The sequence below is a fragment of the Carassius auratus genome, chromosome 38 (assembly GCF_003368295.1).
Source record: "Carassius auratus strain Wakin chromosome 38, ASM336829v1, whole genome shotgun sequence".
NCBI lineage: Eukaryota > Metazoa > Chordata > Actinopteri > Cypriniformes > Cyprinidae > Carassius > Carassius auratus.
In genome coordinates this window covers 180,851-199,441 of record NC_039280.1, presented here as the reverse complement: position 1 = coordinate 199,441, position 18,591 = coordinate 180,851, and the positions used below count along the sequence as shown (strand labels likewise).

At 35.1% G+C, this 18,591-nt stretch overlaps 1 protein-coding gene and 1 long non-coding RNA gene across 6 annotated transcripts in view; both read left to right on the top strand.

Moving 5' to 3' along the window:
- Positions 1–4,605, top strand: part of LOC113056578 (disrupted in schizophrenia 1 protein-like) — a 50,210-nt gene extending 45,605 nt beyond the window's left edge. For 4 of the 5 annotated variants that reach the window (XM_026223340.1, XM_026223341.1, XM_026223339.1 and 1 more), the window contains one exon: positions 3,350–4,605. In XM_026223340.1, coding sequence (XP_026079125.1) covers positions 3,350–3,489 — 140 coding nt within the window. In that variant the 3' untranslated portion in view covers positions 3,490–4,605. The remainder of the gene's footprint in view (positions 1–3,349) is intronic. The other variant, XR_003277719.1, reaches the window with a different exon arrangement.
- A 2,523-nt stretch (positions 4,606–7,128) lies between these two features.
- Positions 7,129–18,591, top strand: part of LOC113056576 (uncharacterized) — a 50,699-nt gene continuing 39,236 nt past the window's right edge. Inside the window, exons 1-4 of the long non-coding RNA XR_003277717.1 lie at positions 7,129–7,276; positions 7,385–7,460; positions 12,139–12,286; positions 13,132–13,450. This is a non-coding gene — a long non-coding RNA (uncharacterized LOC113056576). The remainder of the gene's footprint in view (positions 7,277–7,384; positions 7,461–12,138; positions 12,287–13,131; positions 13,451–18,591) is intronic.

Below are 18,591 nucleotides of genomic sequence, written 5' to 3'. Positions count from 1 at the left end.
CACCCTAGCAACCATCCAGGACAACCTAGCAACCACCCAGATCACCCTAGCTATGCAAGACCCTAGAAACCACCTTAATAATGCCCTAGCAGCCACCCAAAGCACCTTAGCAACCACCCAGAACATCCTAGCTTCACAGAGGTGGATTTTGCCTGTCCAAACGCCACACCTGTCTTCAGAATACACACTTTTAGTCAGTTTTTCTGAGCTCATTATGAGTGTGTCTCAGGGCTTCTTCAGGTCGCTCTGATTGGCTGTTAGGCTGGAATGAAATGATCCGTGCGCTCCGTTCTCATGTTCTCTGTTGGGCCTAATAAAAATGACTCATCAGCACTTCATCATTCTGCTGTCACTTACAGCCACAGGAACACGTCTCTCGCGCTCATTAAAGCCACTAATGTCTCGTTTGACAGCACACGACACTCTTCCAGACTAGAATTAAGGATAAACCATTCTTCCTTACTTTTTCGAGAGATATTGAATCTGAGGGATGAGATTTGAGTTACTAGAGAAACCCAGCGCTCAGTGAAGGTTGAAAGGAGGTGACAGACAGAGAAAAGGGAAATGGAGACAGACTAGTCGCCCGTCACTCTGAAGTGAGATGAAAGCGGTGAGATGAAGGGAAAGGTTGTGAAACAGTGCGCTGTCATCGCTCTGACATCTTCATATTTCTGGCCACCTGTGAGCCGAGCTTTTGCGTTGACTGAGAGGAAAGCGTGTAGACGAGATTGATCTGAACATCCCATCTTGTTCTGCTTCATTCCATCCATCTTTGTATGACTTCATTGCTTATAGCAGCAGTTCTCATGTGATTTCACTTCAGGATCAAGGTTTACATTAGACATCGAGGTACACTAATTTAGATTTTTTTATGTCAGCCAGTGGTTTACTGCACATTCACAAAATTGTAGCCCCCCAATTGAGAACCAGTGCTTTGTATGCTATCTGCCATCTACATATACTGTATATATAATGTATATATAATATACATCTCTCTCTTTCTCTCGCGCTCTGTAGAATTGTTATAGAAAATGTTTTTTTTAATTAGTATTAAATATTTAAAATGTATTTTAAATAATTTTTTATTAATAAATAATACATTATTATAATGAATTATTTTTATTAAAATAATAAACGCAGAGACATTTTTCTAATTTTTTACATTAATAAATTATATTTAATTCTAATAATTTAAATACACTATTTTTCTATAGAAATATTTGAAATTATTACATTATTATAAAATTATTTGTCAAATGTCTAATTAATAATTTATATATGATCGTTTATTAATTCTAATACTTTATTAATAAATTAATAATTATTTATAAAAATAGGAAATATCCCACGTTATTGCATTTGTATTAAAATGTTTAAATTATTTAACAAAGTTTATATTAACATTATTTTTATATCAAATAAACACATTTTTTAAGTTCATTTTAAATTATTACATTATTGTTAAAATAAATTATTTTAGAATTTTTTATTTTTTATTTTTAGGCATTCCAGGTAACATTTTTTTAATGGTAAATTAAAAACCTCTATGTGAATGAAGCACTGCATTAATCAACCTCTTAATGAAAAATGCCATCATGCTAATGATTTCTTGGCTCCATCATGTCTCGCTCTGTTGAAGACACAAATCAAACCTTGACAGAATATTGTCAGAATCATATCCTGAGATATAAATCAGCCAAACAATCTTATATAACCTTCTTCATTTGAGTCTTATGATGGACTTTGATTAATCTGCTCAAGTATGAAGCCTCCTGCAGTCTCTTGTCTCATAGACGTTCATTATACGTGCATGAGGTTTGGTTTTCATGTAACTTGAGGAACACATAGCACTGGATTGATTGCACTGGTTAAGCAGGAAGATGAGCAAATAAACACATAATAAGCTGAGGTTTGTGCCTGAGGAACTTCATTAGATCCGTCCATTCAGCCAGAGGGAGATCTTACCGATCCTCTTTCATAATTCATGAAGCGCTCTTTAACGGCTGCTTAATTATGAATGGGGCCATTTGGAGAGCAAAACGTGCCCGTCAGGCCCCATCTGCCACATGAGGCGTGCGTCCCTTTGATTCGCCACTTACACCGGACACTCGGTCCCACTCACACCAGCGCTGATGAGGGCAGAGCCCGTTCTCATGAAACACTCATCCATTATTTAGAAGAGATTGCTTGAACTGAACGAGGTCCGTCGGGGAGATGAACCGAGCCTTTGAATTAAGAAGTGCTGTTTGGGGAGGAAGCGTGATCGCATAATCGTGAAATCTGTGTCAGGTGGACAGGCCAAACATCACGAAAGTCTTTAAGATGTCTGTAGTACTGTATGGGTAACTGAAGAATGATGTGAACTGGGTCCAAAATTGTCTTTCATGCCACACCAGCTAATGGTGAAAAAAAAAAAAAAAAAAAAAATATATATATATATATATATATATATATATATATATATATATATATATATATATATATATATATATATATATATATATATATATATATATATATAAATTTGCATTTGCAAACATGCATTATTAATATAAAAGTAATGCATAACACATGGCTTGTAATTAAAATATGTTTTTAATTAAATCATTTTATTACAGTTTTTAAAGAAATGTATAGCATATGAATGGCCAGTGTGAAATATATTTTCAAATATTTTTTATTAAATTGTTATAATAATAATAATGATATATTTTTTGTGTATTAATTTCTTACAGCCATGCATTATACATTACTACTTTAAATGTATTTTAATAATTATTTAGATTAGATATATATGTGCCTTGCAAAAGTATTCATTTTTTTCATGTTTTATGTTGCTGCCTTATGTTAAAAAATAACATATAATTAATAATATTTTTTATTAATATCAATCTACACTCCATACACAATACTGACTAAGCAAAAACTGAATTGTCACAATAAATTATTTATTTATTTACTGGCATTTGTTTTATTAAATGTTTTTTTTAATTGCAATTTTTATTAAGTGTATTTTTGTTTCATGACAATTGAAGCCTGAAGCCTATTTGTCTTGAATTTTAAGGCATATTAACATTTGAAAACAACAACAAAAAATAGGCATCCCAGGAAAACTTCTGCAGTAAATACTGTTGGAGATTTAGTATTTCCTTCACAGACTTGAGGGTCATACCTTTGTTCTTACAGCTTGATTAAACCCATGTATTGTAGTTCTTTTTCTATTATTTTTCGGTGTTTGATGTGGAACTCTGGATCCTGTCTGAGCTTTGCTTCTATTATTTTGTGGATGTTGGTGTGTGTGAATGAGTAGAAATCATTTGGTGACATTTTCTTTAACTGTAATGGCCACTGTCCTTAGAGAAGGAGGTTCAGGAAGTGAAGGCTGCTCTTCAGACGATGATGTCACAGCTGAAGGAGGAGGAAGAGGAGGAGAAGTATTGTGATGTAGAAGAAGAGGAGCACTACTTCAGTGACAGCTGGGAAATCTGAAGAGACTCCAGATTTATATTTATATTGTGTTCACGATGCCTGTGCAAGTCTGTTTTCATACTGTCATGTTGCACTGAGAAGAGAACACTTCATCATTTTCTAGTTTCATTTACTTGCCCACATGTAATTTTAAGAGCACTGTACTGTACGTTTACTCTGTGCTGCATTTTAGTGGGTTTTTTTTTTAAGGTGACGATACAAATCACTATGCACTTTCATTTCCATCCAAGATCACATTTTTGTTTCATGCGAGTGAAAAAATAAATTGTTTTGAATGACATGTGGGTGAGTAAATGTTGACAGAAATCAGTTTTGGGTGAGTTATTACTTGATTAGGACCTCTAACCAATTTGCATCTCGTCAAGAGTTGCCTTAAAATATAACTTGCAATTTTATTCTTATTCTAATCAGTTAGTGTTTATTTATTTACTTACTATATTTTACAGCTGTTTTTTTTGCTTTGACAGCACATTGCTTATTTCATCAAGTTATTTGCATATATTTGAACAGCATGGCGTCATATTTATTTATCGAAATTGTTTTGATTATATCATTATTATTTAAAAAAAAAAAAAAAATTCTTGCACCAAACTTAAGTAAAGACTTATAAACACCTAAATGGAAACATTCCTGTCATTCAGACAGTGATCTCAGGATTGAAATGCAGCTCTTTTACACCGAACGAATGAACGGTGAACAGTGTTTTCAGGTTCATGACACAATGTGGTGCTTTGATGAAACCACTGGATTTCATTCCTTCTGTTCTGTGAATTATAAGGGTAATGTAGCATTAAGTGCCTTAAAAAAAAATATGTATATATATATATATATATATATATATATATGTTTTTTTTTCAATCATTTCCTTATTTGAAGCAGAAACAGGTTCTTTTTTAAAGTCTTAATATGGTTTACTTAAAGAAAGCACTTTTGAAATATAAGCTGTTTTTGTCTTTGTTACCTGTGGATTCCACCTGTGGGAAAATGTCTTTTGTTTTTGCTAATCATATGAATGTATATTTGCACGTTTATCATCTGGTTTTACTCGCCACTATTTTTTTCCCCCAGAACTTAAATTGTTATTATTATTTTTAAAAAATCGAATCCATTAAATAGCCCTGCTGAAATGCCGTTGTATTTTTATTTTATTTTAAGTTTAGGTTGTAAACTAGTACACCAGATTCAGACCAGACCACTTTTTCACCAGAGGAAGCATTCATTTGGATTATTACTCAAATTTTAGCAAGTTATTAACATCTTTACAGATATGTTCTGTATAAACACACAGCGTTAGGTTTTCTCCGGATGTTAACTGATGGACTGGAGTGCTGTGGATTATTGTGATGTTTTTATCAGCTGTTTGGACTCTCATTCTGACGGCACCCATTCACTGCAGAACATCCGTTGATGAGACACTGATGCAATGCTACATTTCTCCAAATCTGATGAAGAAACAAACTCATCCTAATCTTGTATGACCTGGGGGTGAGCACATTTTCAGCAGATCTTAATTTTTCGGGGTGAATTATTTACTTTAACAAATCTTAAACCCTTAAATTTGATCGGGTCACTCAACAATGCACACATCCAGCAGAATAATAGTGCTGCAGGTTTATGAGTGGCACATGCATCCGCTCGAGGCGGATCACACCTGCAGCGTTCAGTGGACGGGTACAATCTTGTCTCCTAATTGAATCTTTGTTTATGCCACGTTGCTGCTGCTCAGGTGGATTCGTTTCACCCTTCTCCATTGAATCCCACCAGTGTGTTTGCAGTACACACAACATGTAGAGATGCTTCTTTAGGAGTTAAATGTTAAACAGGCTTGCAGCTGTCTTATTAAACGTTCATTTGAATAACAAAATATTTACTATCAAAGCAATATTTGACCTCAAAATTAGAAATTGTCATTAATTACTCCCCCGGTGTAATTATTCCCGGTGGGCCGGTGTTGTCATGGCACTGGGTTGAAATATATATATATATATAAATATATATTATTATCAGGGGCGGATCTAGAAAAATATTGATGGGGTGGCGAGAAGGGGGCAGGAATTTTTGAGGTGTGGCAACATATGGCAGACGTATATATACTGAATTTAGTCACAGTTATCACAGTTTGATGATAAATATATGTGCACACTACAAAAGGACACAGGCTATCATTTACAAACTTAATCTCATGCAATCAATGTCTTGCATTTGAAACAGTTATAACAAATATTACAAACATATAAGGAATAAGTGACCATACCCCATAAATTTACATATGATTTACAGATGATTTTAATAAATATCAAACATTTAATTCAATTGTGCATTATAGCTGACACCTACATGAACAATTACAGTTGTGACTACACAATTTTATGACTATAAGTCATTCTCCTCAAATGCTACTGACGTTAGAAAAGTGTATACCAATATCGCATGTAACTTTAGAGACGGTCCCTAAATTTGATACTCGTCCGATGTCCAACGTCACATAGTTTTCTTCTCTCTTCGCTGGATTGGATTCATCCATCAATTAAGAACATTCAGCCGTTAACATGAGGTGCGAGCGGTCGCGAGCGCGGATGGGAGAATGTAGGAAGTTTTTTTTTTTTTTTTTTTTTTTGGAGCAACTGGGATGGTGACCCCTCTGGGAGTTGGTGCCCTAGGCAGGTGGTGTCAGTTCGGGAGTTCGGAGCGGGATCGCGAATCATTTGAGTCAGTTATGGGGATCGCGAATCATTTGAGTCAGTTTGGGAGTTCGGAGCGGGATCGCGAATCATTTGAGTCAGTTCGGGAGTTCGGAGCGGGTTCGCGAATCATTTGAGTCAGTTATTGGGATCGCAAATCATTTGAGTCAGTTCGGGAGTTCGGAGCGGGTTCGCGAATCATTTGAGTCAGTTTGGGGATCGCAAATCATTTGAATCAGTTCGGGAGTTCGGAGCGGCTTCGCGGTTTTGAATCAATTCGAGAGTTCGGAGCGGGTTCACGAATCATTTTAGTCAGTTCGGGGTTCGGAGCAGGATCGCGAATCATTTGAGTCAGTTCGGGAGTTCGGAGCGGGTTCGCGAAACATTTGAGTCAGTTTGGGAATCGCAAATCATTTGAATTAGTTTGGGAGTTCGGAGCGGCTTCGCGGATCATTTGAATCAATTCGAGAGTTCGAAGCGGGTTCGCGAATCACTTGAATCAATTCAAGAGTTCGGAGCGGGATCGCTAATCATTTGAATCAGTTCGGGAGTTCATAGCGGGTTCTCGAATTTTTTGAGTCAGTTTGGGGATCGCAAATCATTTGAATAAGTTCGGGAGTTCGGAGCGGGATCAAGAATCACGATTCACAAATCACGAAAGATTCGCGCTAGTAAATTTTCAAATTGGCCATAACCTTTAATTTGTTGCTGCCAACTGGGGTGGCAGCAGGGGAGGCAAGGCTTTCTTTTAGGGTGGCATACCCCGGTAGATCCGCCCCTGATTATAATTATTATTTTACCGCAGCCCCACTCTTTTTATTTATTATTTTACCGCTGTCCCACTATTTTTTATTTTTCATTTTCTCGCAGAGTGCAGCCTGCAAGATAATGATGACGTGTTTTATCTGTTGACTCCCTGGCCCCGCCCTCAACACGTCACTAGCTCAAAATAAAAAAAGTGAGATGGATAACAGAAAGCGCAAATGCGACGCTGAAAAGTCCGGAATAAATAAGAAGAAAGCTTTGGAAACTGACGCAGCTAAATGTTCTAAGCTGAGCACATTCTTCCTAAAAAAAAAACCAAACAAACGGAGACGAGGAGGCCGGTAAGTAAGCTAACGTTAAGGTAATTAGGAGCGGTTCAAGATGCTAGCGTCATTGCAAAACAACATTGTTTGCAAACCACCGCTCATGGATCAAACTTTTTCTTGTAGCTGTTCAACAGTGAAGAGCAAGGCCCGGTAACGTTACCAAGCCCCAGTCATGAGCCCAACACATCAGAATGGACAGGTAGGATTGTCATTCAGAAACACTAATAGTAATGAAGAGCCCTGCTCAATGAAATATGCCCTGAGATAATTAATGATACCTGATGATTCAGCTGAGATGATACTGTCGTTAGAAAGTGGCGTGCAATACATTTTTTAATCTTTATTTTGTTTTATATCTTTGTTTTTATTAGATTTTTTTTCTTTATTTCAATGTTTGGATATTTATGAATACTAAATCTTAAAAGAGATTCTTACACTATCCTGTTATTTACTGTTCTAATAAATCTTCACTGTGAAGCAAAACTTAGGCTATTGTTTTTGCAATGAATTGGAAATGATGTTTTTTTTTTTTTTTTAAATACAATGAATTGTATGAAGACAAGGCTGTAGGGAATTATATTCTGAGGTTTTAATTACATTATTTTAATATAGACAGTTGTGAACTAAAGTGGGACGGTCTAAGGCATGAAACTCCAGGGCTGAAAAGGAGTCCCAATCCGGCCCTGCTCATGTCTTTCCAAACCCTTTAAGATCACAAATAAAGATATTTGTGATGAAATCTGAGAGCTCTCTGAACCTGTATAGATGTGTCCATGTGACATCAGTGGCTCAACTTCAATATTGCAAAGATACGAGAATACATTTTGTGTGCAAAGAAAATAAAAATAATTTATTTATCAAAGTGTATGTTTAGCGTACGCTACTTGTGATTGTCTAAAATGCTATTTTAAATTCTGTTTCCTACTATCTATATCCGTTAACTATGCAGATATAACTAAGTCATCCAGTGATTGGTCTAAAATCTGATCGTATAAAAAAACTAAACACTGGAACAGTCATAGAGCCACTTAAAAATGTGTTTTTGTTTTTAACGGCTGTACTGAGCCTGAACTAGCAAGATTGGCTCAACCAATGGTGTGAGTTGTGGGTGGAGCTACATTAATGTCTGACCAATGGAATAAAGGGAGAGTTTGGGAAACCTACTCAGTATTGTTATTTTACCATGATTTATATAGTATCTTTTATTAATATTTGTATTTTCATTTTAGTTTGTAATTTTAAGTGCTTTTTCCATGTGTAGTATTATTTAATATTGTATTTAGCTTTATTGTTTATATTTCAGTTTTTGTAACTGTTGTACTTATTTAATTATTTTATTTTATCTCTAATCTTTTTTTTTATTATTGAAATTTCAGTTGTTTCTGTCTTTATATTTCAGCTGACAAAATAATTTAATGATCAGTTGAATGCACCCATGCTGAATACAAGTATTATTTTCTATTTAGAAAATCTTACCGACCCATATAGTCTAGTTTCTGAACGAATGCTAATCTTTTTGGGAATTGACAGGCCCTGATTGTGATTGAACGCAAAGAAACATTTGAAGGGAAAAAACACTGAAATGACCATTTCATTTGAAGAGAAAGTGTGTGTTCAGAAGGTCTTAAGCGGCGTCAGTGTGTGTGTGATGAGATGTGATGAGTGATGAAGCACAGAGCAGAAATGCTTTCTCCTCGTTCTTATTCCGTCATTCGGCCAGTGGAAATCACACTTAATTATGAGCACAATGCCGGTGGGAGAGACACACACACACACACACACACACACACACACACACACACACACATCGTTTAAGGCTGGATGAGATGTGACAGGCTGCCTGATAATGGCACAAATCCTGATCTGCCATTGTGTCCTGTGGAATGTGAGAGAGAATTATTATTTCTGTTTTCTGCGGTAGAAATAAATAAAACGGATGCATTAATCAATTATTAATTATCTCTCAATGCCTCTGTTTCTGTATATAATACAGAAGTTTGGAGACTGTAAGATTTGTCTCTGCATTAATTTGATTAAGATCCAGCAAAATCAGTTCTAATGTGAAATATTATTAGAATTTAAAATGTATGTGAATATACTGTAAAATGTTATTTATTCCTGAGATCGAAACTGTATTTTCAGCATCATTACTCCAGTCTTCAGTGTCACAAGATCCTTGTGAAATCATTTTAAAATGCTGATTTACTGATATTAGCAATAATGAAAACAGCTGTGCTTCATTTATTTGACAAACAGCTTTTACTTGAAATAAAAATCTTAACAAGTTTTTATTGCCACTAGTGATCAATTTAATGTGTGGTTGCAGTATTAAAAATAAATTAATGAGATCTTACTGACCCCAAACTTTTTTGAATTGTGCATGTTGCTATTATGCAACCTTGCATATAATAACCAATTTTTTGTGCAATATAAAAACTGTTTAACAATTATGGAACAATTAAGGAAAACAATGCATGAAAAAAATAAATGTTTTATATAATAATGTACATAATTTTATATAAAATATAATTAATAGTTATATTATGCAAGAAATGCTTCACAACCCTATTTAATTTCTAAATATCTTTCTTATATATCTTTTACTTTTTTACTTATATTATTAACTTTTTACTTGGGCTACTCTGCATGTTAACATGTGATGCCCCCTATTTAAAAAAAAAAAAAACTCTCCACTTGTGATTCACAGGAAGTGACATCAGTTAGAACTCATTCAAAATGGAGGGAAAACAAGTAAGAGCTCAGTCTATTTTTTTCTTTCTAGCAGAAATTTTAACTTTGTCACTAATGTTAGAGTTAGAAACGTGTCAACATGCAAAAAAACAACATCAGCTTCATATTGTGGAAAATATCAACCCATTTAGCTTAGTTTTTCTCCATTTCAAGAGGTTGAAGTCCTATATAGGCCTAAATAAACAGTAATATTTGGCTGTTTATAAGAACGAGGCTTGGCTGAAATATTTCGAAAATCATACCCTTGTGAATGTGAATGCACATTAAGGCTCACTAAATATAATGTAAAATAAATGTGATTTTTACGATTTAAAGTAGGCTATGCATCCTTTGCGATCATTAACTGTAGCTCCAGCCAATGATAGCTTGATATGAAAGTTCTTCTGACGTTTCAGTCCATCTGAAATGTTTATGAGGAACCCACAGACTGTATATAATGAGGTCATTATCATGTGTGGCTGCAGGGGTCGTGTGCTTGGACAGCAGGTCAGTTTAATTCACGTGTGACACTGAGCGAGGCTGGACGTGACTGTAGATGCTTGTATGTTGAGTTGTCAAGGATCACTGCTGTGTTTTACTGCGCTATATGGACTTGGCAATGCTGTCGTGTGTGTGTGTGTGTGTGTGTGTGTGTGTGTGAGGCAGTGAAGATGCAGAGAGCTTCAGTGCTTCATAATAACTGATAACTGACTGATGTGATTATTGCTGTTTGTTGTCAGAGATGAAAATCTCAGATCTGTTCCAATGGGAAGATTAGCTTTCTATTGCACAGGCAAAACAGACATAGTGTTAATTATAATTCCTTTAAAAAATGAATTGAATAAAATGTATTGATTGATTGATATACTAGTTAACGTATGTGCATATATATATATATATATATATATATATATATATATATATATATATATATATATATATATATATATATATATATATATATATATATATTCCAAAGCGACATACAATACAGTATATCCAAAGCGACATACACACACACACACACACACACTGTATATATATCGTGTATATATGTATATTTATAATTATATATGGCAACACAAATCTATAGCAACAGTATACAGCCTCAGTTGTTGCAGATCATTATGAATCATGAATCCCATGACAGTATTAGATTGTTTTTAGCTAAAATAAGCAGTGTACATTAAATGTGTTTTCAGCTGATATAGTATCCGCTGTGCTGGAATAAAAGTTTAATAATAAACTTGTCAAACCGCAATATTATGTTGCCAGTTGCCACATAACCTTTGGAATCAAGTCATCTTGGATATGAATTTTGCTGTTTTTCCTATTGCAATTATTTATTTTACCAACAGTATTTTTTTTTACTTTTGATTATATAAAGGTCGACAGTAACAGAGTACATTTGCTTGAGAATTGTACTTAAGTACACTTTTTAATTATCTATGCCTTACTTGATTTATTTATTTTTCTTCTGCAAACGTATGACTTTAACATCACTATTCGACAGACAAATATCGTACTTTCCACTTAAGTACATTTCTATCTAGGTCCTCGAAGTCTCTTCAGATATGAAATATTGTAAATGTGATGAAAATGGTACAATGTGTTCTTATTTAAAAACAAGTATTTTAAACGTTTAATTTCTATTAATTAAAAACAAGTTCAGTAATAAACTTCATAAGTAGTAGTATGCTACATGGTTGCTTCATGACCTAATGTTTTATGTTGCATTGTGCAATGAATTGTGTGGCATCCAGTCATCCTGGATACGAATGATCATTTTTGTATAATTGAAAATGCATATTAGCAATATAGTCATAATCAAAACAATATTAAAAATCGCATTTGCTTTCAAGGTCAAACATTTGCCTTGCATTGTAGGATGCAGTATCTCATACAGTGTGCACTTTTCATTTGTATCAAATGTAGTACACGACCTGATTATTTCATGCATACAAAAAATTCAGTGTGCATACTGCTTTCTTTTAAAAATAGTAACTATATGCGTTTGAATCAGAATCCTGCTGCACTCATTTGATACATTTCTGGCTGTAAAGTGAAGCAGCTTTTGACAGTTCTTCTGTCGGCATTAAGTCATTCGCTCAGTTTTATCTCACTATAAAACCCCAAACGACCTTTAGCTCACCTTGGCTGTGGGAACATCACCTGTGAGCTGAAATATCACCGTCCCGATCGATGCAGCTGACGGATGAGGACAGGCGCTGGAGAATAAACTACAGAGGGATTCGAGTGGAGAGATGAGATTCACACGGCCTTCTGTCTCTGGAGGTGAGGTGGAGCCTGTTTCAGTTTTTAAACACATTATATGAAGAGATTATACTGTGAGTAATATGGTGCATTAACAGAAACATTTCATATGTATTAAATGTGCTTCCAGGATCATGCTGAAGTCTTGTTTTAAAGCAGGCAGGTTCACTCAGAGGTCATCATGGTTTTATTAGCAAATATGCAATGAATTGATAAGAAGTGTCAGTAACGTTATAGTTCTACAAAAGATAAATGCTGTTCTTATGAACTTTCTATTCATTGAAGAATTCTGATAAATAAAATGCATCAGTTTAAACAAAAAATATAAAGCAGCAGGACACCGGTTTTCAACATTGACAATAATATGAGATATGTTTCTTAAGCAGACGCAGAACAATATGTATAAAAATGATTTATAAATTTATTTATAATTATTGATTTTTATATATCAGTTTATTAAAGAAAATAGAACTTTTATCCAGGAAAGATTCATTAAATTGACAACTTTATTCAACAAAGAATCCTGAAAAAACAAATGCATCACAATTTTCACAAAAAATATTGAGCAGCACAACTGTTTTCAACACTGATAATATTCAGAAATGTTTCTTGAGCAGCAAATCAGTATATTATTCTGATTTCTGAAGATCATGTGACACTGAAGACTGGAGGAATGATGCTGTAAATCACAGCTTACAATTTTCATTAAAAAAAAACATTTATTTTAAATATATCTTTTTATGCATTTTAATGTATTTCTGATTAAATAATAGATGTGACATATAAGACTTCTTCCAAAAACATAAAAAAAAAAAAAAAAGTCAGCTATTGATAAGAATAGTTAATTATGCTGTTTAATTTTCTAGATCTCTGTCATCTGAAGCATCATCTGCCCTCAGCCGGACGTCTGGACCCTGTTACTGACCCTCATCATTAATGCTGACGTGTGGAGGACACGCTGACCTTCAGCTATTTTCCGTCTCACAGGAGCATACCAGCGGTCAGGAGGAAGTGCAATCACAGGCTCTGCTTTAAAAGCTTTACAAGACAGATGTTTACACATGCATTGGGACCAAACCAGGAGATGCACACAGCTGCATGCACACGCTCCTGAGGACGATAAGTGGGGCTGGCAGTCCTGGTCAACACCAGAGGGCTTGAGTTGACTCTTGACTCTCGTGAATCGTGAGTAGTTGAAGCGTTGCTGCGTTAATCATTTTTGCATGAAGTGATAATGAATCTATAGCTTACGGGAAGATGCTTTTAAACGCAGAGGGCTGCCATGAATGAAACACGTAATCCACACAATCAAGAGCAACATTTAGGTTGTAGGCCTACTACTGTGTCCACAAAATTACACTTTTAAATGATCACTTTTATCATATTTATAGAATGAATAAATCAACTTTTGCTCCAGTCTGATATGTAGCTTCCTGATGGTTTCTAGATGAATCTCACAAAAACATGCCATACATAATGAATTTACTTGATTTATCAGATAAATAAAACCAGCCTTTTGCACTAGTCTGATTTCTAGGTGAATTTCACCCAAGATATCAAAAGACAAAAAGACGTTATATTTTGCATAAACCAATTTTTTTTTAGTTTTCATTTTTGCATATTTACTCTTCAAAATGATCATATATATGATGCTGCTCGATGTTTTATTTGTTCATGTTTGTCGTCATCTAGCTTTTGAGCGGGAGTAGCTATCTGTTTGGCCGACCAATGGAAGTCAGGGGGCATGTTTATTATTCTTGCAAATTAATCTTTAAATGTGACCAAGTCGGTTCTGGGGCATTTTTTCACAGATTCTGAAAGTGTAGTTTCCAAGCTTTCCAACGATGTGTAACACATGGAAATCTGATAATATTTGGAGAAGTTGTGGCCATTTGAAGGTAGGCACTCAAAAAAGCTGAAACGGCAGAAATAGCCTCTGAAGATTGTGCAGTTCTCACTGCTGCGAGTGACAATGTGGCTCATTTACATCTCATTTAGATAAGCCATACCCCCTGCATAGCAACGACAGACACAACGGGAAAAATCGGACCGCATACTATTAATAATAAAGGAGAATGTGCATTATAAATGTCAATAATTTATCTTTTTTGACTTTTATAAAAATGATTTAGAGGCTGAAATATGTGAGTTTTATATTTTTATAAAAAAATCTTTAATCTTTCAAATGTGGCCATCATTTTTAATGTCATTATTTTAATGTTTATGTAAACAAAAAGTACATATTGATGCTAATTTGCTGTTTTTCTACATAAAACTTGATGAATTGATTTCATTGTGTAGCATTAGGACTTTTTTAACAGGATTCTGTGATAACCGATGAGCTAGCTAATAACAATAGGTAGATATGGGAAGGTCTAAACATGGACTAAACATGAGATAACGTGTACGTGTTCTTAGAACGAACACAAAACGACAAACTTTGATGTTTATGGAAACTCACCCCATAAGAGACAGAAAAGTATTCTTGCAGATCCGAAGTTTGCACTGTCCGTCTGTTTGCCTCTAAATGTTACGGATTTTCCCAATTTCTGTCTTTATCCCCATCAAATGTTACTATCAATATAGCCTCTGATATCTTATGGTTCAACTCGTCTGATGCCAGTCTTTCTCGTCGTCATCTTCGCTCAGTTGTAGATTAGGGATAATATACAGTCTTATTATGCCGCTTTCATCTTCGCTCAGATCGTCTTCAGAATCAGTGAGCGCTTGTTCGCTAGAGCCGGCCAGAGCGCTGCATACTAAGTAGCCATGCGTCCCTCGGAGGGCGGGGGCAATAACAAAAGAAACAAAAGCCGGCTTATCCAGTATGGAAATACAGACAGACAATGAAACGCCCCTACTGCATGCTAGAATCTCCGACAAACTAGCTGATTTCAACCTCAAAATGTACGCTTTTAAATATACCAATACTGCTATCTCAAACACGGAGAGGCTTCTTTGTGATATCAACTAACAGATTCTGCAAAAAAAAAAAAAAATCACCAATTAAAAAAAAAAAAAAAAATGCTTCTTTCTCATTTTGCTCGAAAGTTGTGCTGCCGACTTGTGTCACTGGTTTCCGTGACGGGTCACAAATGTGTAATCGTTTTGTTCACATTACAGTAATGAGAATGATTTTTGTTTTGTTTATGGTATTTCATGAGTAAATTGTGTTTAAAACTAAACTGTAACTTTTGGCCCTCTAGTGGTTAATGCAAAAAAAACTACAAGTTACTTGTGAAGGAATATTGTTTTGGTGAGGTAAAGGCAAACAGACCGAACTAGTAACCGGTTTAGTTACCAATATTACAAACATGACAATGCACAGTAAATGTGATGCTAAAAAACTATGTTGATTTCATATGTTGTTACACTACATAACTTAAATTAGTTTTAATAGTTTAGTGTAGCTTTAATTATTATTATGTGTAAAATAATTTACAAGATCTTGGTCCTAAATTTTCTTTGAGTAAAATATTTAGTCTAGAAAAATGACCTGAGAATGTCTTTGACGGGTTTCGTGAGATTGCACCCAAGAAAAGTTGTAGAATGGATGGTGAGAGACGGCACACTGAGACCACATCACAGCCAGACAGATCATAGCCGGAGGACAGACGGCGTGCTGCTGCTGTGGGACTCCAAGGACAGAGAGAGAATGAAGGTTGGGGAACCACAGATGGTGACTCAATACCTGCAGGGACGAAATCTAAGACTAAAATTAGCATTGCCTTTGGTGCAGGAGATGATGATGATACCTGCCGCATTAGAAACCATGAGACAGTGTTTATATAGTGTGCTATTCTGTCCACTGTGTGGGAGAGGATGGTGCTGCTGGGAACTATCGACATTTTACCCTTTAACAGTGCTTTCAAGTCCCTGTGGCTCTGTGCTAGAGCATTGTGTTAGCAGTGCAAAAGGTCGTGGGTTCAATTCCCAGGGAGTGCACATATTGGTAAAAACCATAGACTGTATAAAAACATGGACGTAGTGTCTGTGACGTCACTCGTAGACTCCTGAAGAGTGTTTTTGAAGCTTAAAGTGTGCGAAGCGGGCCTTCGATATCTTGGCAGTGCGTCACCCCACAACACTCACGGATAATAGAAAATGGGCAGAAAAGGCGGGAGCTAGTTGCGGAAGCCCCGCCCACCTAGCTAGTGACAGCAGCGGCAATCCACCTGTCACTCAAGTGGCCACGCCCTTAACTATGCAGCACTTTAAGGCTTAATAGAATTTAAACGGATGAGTTATACAAATAATTCACCCCCCTCACAGTTGTCATGAAGGGCAAAATTAGCAATATAGACCAAAATATTTTTTTTTACCTGGCTGTAAACATGTTTTTTTTTCTGCTGTAAAGTTGGGCATTTTAACATGGGGAGTCTATGGGACTGACTCTCTTCTGCAGTCAGCCTCAAGCGGCCAGTCGATGAATTGCAGTTTTAGTCACTTCCTTATTGGCTTCACGAGAGAGAGCGAGAGGTTGTTGCTCGGAAAAAACATGAAATGTGTATCCTGAATGCACTGTAAGTCGCTTTTGGATAAAAGTGTCTGCTAAATGCATAAATGTACTGTATATGCTACAATTCTAAACTTAAAGCACATGCTCTTTACTGTCAGGGTTGCCAGGTTTGTATGATAATACTAACACAACGGCCAGTCAAAAACTGGACATTTCTCCTTGTCAGTCTCGTGATATCAGAAAGTGTTTTTTCACATTTCTTAATCCGGTTGTCAGAGCTGCATCCCACAATGCTTTGTAGCCTTGATGTGCAGCCACAAATATGTTGCCAATTATTAATTTTGTTCAGTTAATAACATGCAGCAGTTCATTATTCTCGACAGTGGTTAAGTGTAACACACGCTCTCTATAGGGACCGTTGTAACGGCTGATTACTCTGAAATGCATAATGACTCTGTACTTCATTACTGAATCGAGCTTCTCTCATTTAATTTTTTCTGGTTTCCCGTCGGAAGTGATTAAAATGCTCATCTATGTAGATCTATTCAAATCATGCCATTAGAAAACTGTGGATTGCAATCTGCTGGCTTTGTTTGCTCATTTCTGTACTGCATTTTCACTCAAATCCCCTAAAGACATAAGCATACATATGTGCATCACCACTGGAGAATGATTTAAGCCACACTTCCCAAGGTTATATAGAGGATGCATCTATTAAACCAGTAATCTGCAACCCATGACCGTAATCTTGCATGTTAACCCAAGTTTAACCTCTTCTCGACTGGAGCGAAGTACGGTCAACTTGAGGTTTTTGTGTTAGTCTATTCCATGCTCATCATTAATACATGCGTTCCCTCATAAGCAGGCTCCAGTTTTACACATTTCAGGCTGGAATCCATGTGATTTTGCAGAGAGGATTTTAATATATTAAAATGTTTGAAAAGATTATGATTTTGGCTAATCCCTTAGTTTTGTTTTGTTCTGAATAATAATAATAATAATAAAAAAAAAGCATGGCTACATTAGTGCACTTACAGTACAATGGAAATACTCACAATCAGACAATTGCTAATGATTTTGTAAAAGAAAACACCCCTCCTGATGATATGCACAATATTATAACTAACACAATGCATTCATGTCTTAATTCTTTAGAAAGGAAAATAAAAATATTAATAATAATATAAAAAATGTAATAGGACTAATATAAAAAATAAAAAAGGGAAAAAAAAAAATTTTGTATAAAGAAATATATATATCTTTGATTGTATGATCTTTGAAAGCAAAATATTTAAAGTTTATCTTTATTTAAAGTTTAATTGCACTTCTTCACAATTAAGTACATAATTAGTTGATCCAATTTAGCAAACCTTAATTTTACCAGTTTAACATACCAAAAGTACAATTGCAGGGCATTTTATTAAGTACCTAAATATGAAAATGTATTTGTAGTATACTGTACATAGCATAAAATATAGTACATTTATTTTTCACTAGGGCAGCCAAGTAAAAAAAATAAAACAGACTGAAAATTGAAGTTAATCAATTTGAAGTAAACTAAACTTAAAAAAAAAATTGTAGCAAAAATGTTTTAATATGCATTTAATTTTCTTTTTATTAACAGAAATTTTGTCCCAAGAAATAAAATCTTTTTTTAGTTTTTAACTATAATAACTGCTACAGTAGAACAAACCTGGTATAAATACTTGGCATTGTTTTGCTCTCCAGGTGTGATGTTGCATCAAAACTAGTAAAACTTTGAAACCAATCTGAATCATTAAAATCACACAATCTGAAAACTTCACAAATACCTTATTCTACACTCTTCCAGCTGTTTCTCTCGTATCGTTCTGGAATTGAGTTTAAC